The 7,625-nt window shown below is 39.1% G+C and overlaps 1 protein-coding gene across 2 annotated transcripts in view; it reads left to right on the forward strand.

Moving 5' to 3' along the window:
- Positions 1–235: 235 nt before the first annotated feature.
- Positions 236–7,625, forward strand: part of E23 (Early gene at 23) — a 46,493-nt gene continuing 39,103 nt past the window's right edge. For both annotated transcript variants that reach the window (XM_068355440.1, XM_068355439.1), the window contains exon 1: positions 236–450. In XM_068355440.1, coding sequence (XP_068211541.1) covers positions 374–450 — 77 coding nt within the window. In that variant the 5' untranslated portion in view covers positions 236–373. The remainder of the gene's footprint in view (positions 451–7,625) is intronic.

Raw genomic sequence — 7,625 nt, forward strand, 5'->3', positions numbered from 1 at the left:
TTAGATGAAAACGGGGCTCCCCAACTTCATGTCAGCTGTGCGGTGGTGCTTGCGTTATCAGACACACAAAAGGAAACTGCAATTGCTTTTGTTGAAGACTCATCACAGTTTAATCACTCGATCTGCCATAGAAAAAACATAACAGATTCTAGTGGGGGAACCATTCGGTGTAATCTATCCCACCTCTTCGGACAACAACCATGGACTCTATTTGGTCGACGAGGAGGTACGTTCCTGTCACGGTGGACATAGACCACCTGACGATGAACTGCAAACAGATCCTGAAGGTCGCTTCCAGCAAGACGATGAGGGCCAAGCCCCTCCAGAACCCGAATCTCCCTTCACCAGCAGCAGTTACAAAAGAAACAGTCTCATGTACAAATTGAGATCGATCCTGTGGAAAGTGACCCCTCTGAAAGGGCGAGATGGACCCGTCCCTCACATCGCACCGTAAGTATGGACAGTTCTCTCTCTCTCTCTCTCTCTCTCTCTCTCTCTCTCTCTCTCTCTCTCTCTCTCTCTCTCTCTCTCATTACTTATTTCAGTCCTTTGTTTCTTGAAGTGTGATTAAAACATGTTGATGGTAGACAAAACAAGTAGATAAACAATATATATTTATTTTGTAATGAAGAATTTCCTTAATTTTATTTATTGTTATACGATAATGTTTATGCCCTATAAGATTTTTGTTTTTATAAAATCATTATGGAATATGCAATATTCATCAGACAAACCCAGAAAACACGGATTTTTATAGATGCAAAACCAACCACCCACATGGGATAATTGGGAATCAGAAGGAAAACAAAGGCAAATGAATTAAGATAAAACCAATTGGATATATACATATATAAACCACAATACAAGCCAGGAAATGACAAAGGATTCAACACTCTTTGTGTGTGTGTGTGTGTGTCACCTAACGCCTTTTCTTCTGTAGTGGGTGTGGCTTTAGAAAGGTGTTGCTATAAGCCTCCCGGACAAATTTTGCCAACGCGAGCTCTTGCTTATTATCACAACTCCTAGTGTTAAGATTTCTTGCCTCATGCTCTTTACCCTGGATGGGGATAGAACCCAGTTTCCTCTCATAGACGTCGTTAGTCTCATGCTTTCTCCACCCTGACAACGTGGGTGAGATTCTACCTTGCTTGAGGTCTGCTACTCACCACAGTTGAGGAACAACCTGGTACTTTATTCATTGCTCAGGTCCAACTGAAAGTGAGGTCTGTTTGATATTGTGGGAGGCGTAATAAAACCATATATTCATTCTAGACATTATATTTGGGTATATCATCTGGTAGATCTCTTTCATCGCACACCACTTGTGCGTCGCCATTATTGCTAGTCTTACTGCTAAGGTTAATTTGGGATAGAATCATCATCATCATCAGAAATGTCCTTCACTTACATCAGTTTATGGTCTTTCTGTGCCAGAATGAACAGGTTCAAATATCCGAATGATCTTTGCTACTGTCTGTATAGATTGCCTTACCTTGTGTAAGACACGGGCTCTTGCCGTTGGGCAGCCCGTAATCATTGCTACGATTTTATCAGCAATTATTGTGTATGGCTATGAGGTAATGCGATGTGCAAGTGTGTTATAATATCATTACAATAAAATGATAATAATTTTGTTGTTCATATGTATATGCATACAGTATATATTTTTATTATTGAATTTTTCAAGAAGACGCATTATCTTGCCTCTGATTTTATTTCTTCCCGGCCCCCCCCCCCCCCCCCCCCCCTTTCATAAAATGACTCTCCGGTGGCTTCCACCCTTCTTACCAGTTGGTACTACTGCTTCTACTACTAATACTATCACAGACAATACTGCTATTACTTATTAAAAAGTTTTAACTCGTAAACTACCTCCTTACACCCAGATATCGATTTTCACGAAACGTTTTATTGATCGTAGTATGTTTCACTCGTGTGGGGGGGTGGGGGGAGGGGGAAACTGATCCTGCGAGGCTTGGTGACCTAGTTTCGCTGCATGGAGGCCTGAGCTCAGCTCCCTTTTCCCCACCTCGTTCCTTTTTATCATGAAAGCTTCACTATTATTTTAGCATTGCAAACCCCATTTTATTGTGTGAGATTTATTGAAATATGAAAAAATGAAGAACGAATTTTGCAATAATTCTTGTAGTGATTAGTAAATTCCACCCCCCCCACCCTCTTCTTATTTATCGAGTTCGTTTATTATTTAGAGTATGTAAGATTAAGAAAACTTTTTTTTATGAAATATTTTCCCTACATTTCATGGATATAGTGAAAAATATGGATATAGTCGCTAACCTGTGATTGTTAATACAGGTCATGAACAATTCACAAATATGTGACTCACCCCGAATATATATCCATTCACCTATGTTATTTTGAGAAAGACTGACATTTTTTCATATAGATCTGATAATGATCTAAGGTTCATCATATCTGGGAGGGCGCATACCTATTGTTGCGGACATGAATAGGTCATTGTCCGTCAAAGAGAGAGAGAGAGAGAGAGAGAGAGAGAGAGAGAGAGAGAGAGAGAGAGAGAGAGAGAGACGTAAGCAAAGCCGTATGAGACCTCTTTCAAACTACTTTTCAAAACGGGTCTACCTGCTGGAGGCCTACTGGTGAATCTAAGTATGCCTATTGAAATAATGGCTTACAGTGTCCTCCGTAGTAAAGAATTTTGTAAATTGTAAAAGCGTAAATGTATATTGTGCTTGACACCAAAAAAAATGTTCCAAGGAAAGGTTAATCGTCATATCTGATTTACTCTACTGACCAAATATTATTGTGTTTTTTCGCTTTTAAATTAACAAATAGTATGAAGAAAAGAAAACCATCACTTCAGACAGTTTATGGAACACGATGTTCTCTTAAGGAAGTTTACCTTTCATAGAGGACGTCTGTTTGTGAGGATAAGCTTGTTTTTGAACAGTTACAAAGACTTCTACGAGAATATAACAACACTACGTGATTCCAGTAAGCAACTCTTCTAGGAGGACACTCCAAAATCCAACCATTGTTCGCTAGTCTTTGGTAGTGCCGTAGCCTCTGTGCCATGGTCTTTCACTGTCTTGAGGTAGAGTTCTCTTGCTTGAGGGTACACTCGGTCACGCTTCTATCTAATTTCTCTTCCTCTTTGTTTTTTGAAGTTTTAATAATTTATATACGAAAGATCTATTTCAATGTTGTTTTTAAAATATTTTATTTTAATTGTTCCTTACTTCTCTTGTTTATTTATTTCCTTATTTCCTGTCCTCTCTGGGCTATTTTTCCCTGTTGGAGTCCTTGGGCTTATAGCATCCTGCTTTTTCAACTAGGGTTGTAGCTTACCTAATAATAATAATAATGATAATAATTGAGAGAATCACAAAACCTAAAGAGGCGGCAGGACTAACTTTGTTCCATCGAACACTACAACTCGTGGCGTAGGAGCGAGTTGGACCACCCCTCTTCTTAGCATCTCATCTAACTTGTTTTACTAACCCCGTATCCAACTCTTAAAAAAAAAAAAAACACCAGTCCGTTGAAGAAGAATAAGAGGTTAGGTTAAAAATTAGTTAAGCTGAGATGTCTTGTTATGAAGAGTGACGTCAGCAGGAGTCATGGGACGTTTCATGACTTGCAGACCCCTGGCAGCGAGTAAATAATCTCTCTCTCTCTCTCTCTCTCTCTCTCTCTCTCTCTCTCTCTCTCTCTCTCTCTCTTGCGGCATTTGGTACAAGAAATACGAGAAGACGGCTATCCGAAACGTAGATTACGTGAACTTGAGAGCTTGTTTTTATCTTGTTGCATTTTTCTCCTGTTAGATACACAAACTTATGCACACACACATATATGTGCTTTATTTATGTATATGTGTATGTGTATTATTTATGTATGTACTGTATGCATGTATGTGTATTATTTATGTATGTACTGTATGCATGTATGTGTGTGCGTATTTGTGGTAATCATGTATATTTTATGAATGTATGAATGCTTGAACATCTATTTGTCAAAGCCTACTTAGGGTTTATTACGCATACATGTATGCATACACGTACGCAATGTCTCCATGGGTACCTTGGCAAGGGAAACCAATGAGAAAACAAATCATTACACGGATTCAAATTATCCCCGATATAAAAGTCACAGGAAGTTGCCAAAAGCACCATCCCAGACTGGCGAAGCTGTTCTTTTCCTAGTATTTCGAGGCAAGTCACCTTCATTGTTTATCCCACAGCCTCTGCTCATGGGTAACATTATCTCCATTTTGTATATGGATTCTTCAGTTACGAGAATTATTCAATATTTTCTTGTGTAAATAATGAATGAATAAGTGCAATCTTCTATAATTCCAATGTTTTATGATCACACTGTACCCTTATTTCCCCATAGATTTAAACTTGTTGGATTAATGCTCGTGAAAGCAAGTGATGTGGGTCATCTTTATAAATATCCTTGCTGGTTAAGGAATTAACCGAATGGTTCATTGCGCTCTACTGAACAGATGTAATCACACGTTACAATGTCTCTTCCCAAAGACAGTGTACGCAGCTCTATCCGGTTGGCTCTTGACTCCGAAGAGAGAGGAATCGGCAACACACTTTAGGGGGTGGCAGTGGGCGGGTGTCCACCTCACGCAGTGCAACAAAAGTATTGCCAAGGGATGCTTTCAATGTCCCTTTGGTGCCTAGCTGCACCCTTGAACCGTATCCCTCAGATCAGCATTTTCTCACTATTATTTCACGGCACTAAAACATAGTAAATAGAATTAATATAGATATGTAGATTCGGCGCATAAGCAAAAATATACATGAAAATGCTTATATAGACTTTAGATTTACATAGTTTTACTACCGTTGCTATAACTGCTGCTATTAGAACTATGGGGTCAGCGAGTAGACATGCTCATGGTACGCGAGAATTTTCCCTCTATCAAACATCATAGTTTTGCAGCAAATGGAATCGAGAAGTTTGACCCTGACCCTTGTGGTATTTTTGTTTACGATACATAAATAGGTACAATCCCTTTCACCATCACATTGTAAATCCAGATAACATGGCTTGCCTCTTATCTGCTAAGGAGTTGTATGATAACGCCGATAAGAGGTTTTCTCTCTCTCTCTCTCTCTCTCTCTCTCTCTCTCTCTCTCTCTCTCTCTCTCTCTCTCTCTCTCAGGCTACACATTCTGTGGAATTAATTTTGTTTAAAGGTCACTTATGAATGGGAGAGGCAAGGGACAGTGATAATGCCCTAGAGACTGACCATATTATTAGTGCTCAAGCCCTCTCTTCACCCAAGCTAGGAACAGGGAGTTCTGGGCAATGGCTCCCCTAAACCCCCCCCATCCTCAGCTCGCAATTATGATGAGGTTGCAGACACTATAAGAAAATATCGAGCGTGATTGGGTATCAAAACCCTGTCCAGCAGAACGCCAATAATGGACGTTTGCAGTAGGCTGCTACCGAATGATAAACATTTGTTAATCACCATGCAACATTATTTTTTTATTTAATTTACAGGAAGATTGTATAGCCCTGTTTAAAAACATTGTGAGGTCCAGTTGGACACAGGAATTCCTGGTCCATCTCGCTCTGAAGAAGTGCACCCAGCCACACCCTTACTGCACGGCGGGTTCCTGTGTTTAGCCTGGCCCACTACTTCTGCCATTTTTTCTTACACTATCTGTTTGGTTACTCGCTGTGAAGTTAGGGTGTGATAAGTGCACTTCTGAGCGAGGTGTGCCAAGGACAACTGTGTCCAACTGTATGTCGATTTTCAGTCTAGCACAAACGCACACGCAAGGCCCTTCATCAAATTTTATCTTGGCTCTGGGACCACGGTCTTATCCTTTTTCACGATAGATTAGATAAGCCCAGATATGTGAACAACTTACGGTCGCCTGCAAACTTTTCAATGTCAAGTTGATACCAAACAGAAACCTATAACAGTGTTGTCTCCTGGTTAGATGTCACAGGGTAATTCTATTCGGATGTTAATGGCAGTAACCGATTTCTGTAAATAGTAAATGACTAGAAATATCAATGATGATTTGTTATTCCCGGTTTTACTACAATAATGTTAAGTAGAATAGAAATGAGATAAAGAAAGTGATATATTTATAGTGATTTCTTTACCTAAATCTATACACATTTTGATGTAGTATTATGTTTATGATCTGGCAGTGAATGAGTAAAAAAATTGGTATATAAACTGCCACAAAATACTTCTTATTTTTAAACAAAAGCGCAAGAATATTTTGTTTTACTCTGATAGAGCACATTCATCATATGTTTTCTTTGGGTAGCTAATCTTTATGAATTTTGCAAGAAATTAATGTAAATATATATAATGTTAATGCATTTATACACTTATGTGTATATATTTGTATATTTATGTATATTATACATGTAACATATTTGTGAGTTTGTGTATACTAGGTGGGTACATTTAAGAAAACGTTAGAATATAGTTAACGTACGTGCTTTCAAATTGAGAGAGAGAGAGAGAGAGAGAGAGGAGAGAGAGAGAGAGAGAGAGAGAGAGAGAGAGAGAGAGAGAGAGAGAGAGGGAGATGCGTATTAGATTACCAAAGAATCGAAACTACGACCGACGTTGCAATATAGTGACACCGTAGACGAAAGGTCCCTTCGATCTCAGCTCGAGTTACATTTCTCCTAGGTCTTCCCGATGTGGACAGACGAGAAGAGACTAGACGAGACATACGTGGTACATACACGTGAGACGTTTCGGGAGAACGAACGGATCCCTTCAGACAAGCTGGGACAGTTCCCTTTGGGAATTTCAGGGTGAACTGAAATTTTTGCTTCAGTTTCGTCCTGAATTTGTCTGAAGGATATGGTGACTTTAGTAACAATTTTCCTCTTTGTAGCTTCCAGTATGATCTTTCACTGTCTTGGGGTAGAGTTCTTATGTTTGAGGGTACACTCGGGCATTGTATTATTATTTTTCTTCCTCTGGTTTTTTAAGTTTTTATGGTTTATGTATGAAAGATCTATATTAATGTTGTTACTGTTCTTAACATATTTTATTTTAATTGTTCATTACTTCACTTGTAGTTTCCTTATTTCCTTTTCTCATTTGGCTATTTTTCCCTGTCCAAGCCCTTGAGCTTGCGTATAGCATCCTACTTTTCCAACAGGGGTTGTAGCTTAGCAAATGATAATAATAATAATAATAATAATAATAATAATAATAATAATATCTGAGAAATGTACATGAATTCTGCATTGAAAAGTCGGGGAAGAGTTTTTCTCTTTGCAACTTCCATGGAAGTTGAATTGGAATGGCAGCCTCTACCTTATCCTAAAAGAAGCTGACAAAGTGAATTCTGGCTTGACTGACAAAAATCTACTTGTTCATCGAGTTATTAGCCAGATTTTATATTTTTCTTGTTTGGCGAATAAGTAGGGTGAATAAATGCAGCAGAGTGCAGGGCTGGCAATTGGTTTGGTAACCCTGTGAGCTTCACGGCACGGTATCAAACGTTAGGAGTTTTGCACGATCAGCAACTTCCCGCAAAGGTCCTTCGTCAGTCGTCTCTATCTGGCGCTTTTAAATCAATACTTCCCCATTCAGCATCTCTACTTCACGCTTCATGGTCCTCAGCCATGTAGGCCTG

This window comes from Palaemon carinicauda, chromosome 31, assembly GCF_036898095.1.
Source record: "Palaemon carinicauda isolate YSFRI2023 chromosome 31, ASM3689809v2, whole genome shotgun sequence".
NCBI lineage: Eukaryota > Metazoa > Arthropoda > Malacostraca > Decapoda > Palaemonidae > Palaemon > Palaemon carinicauda.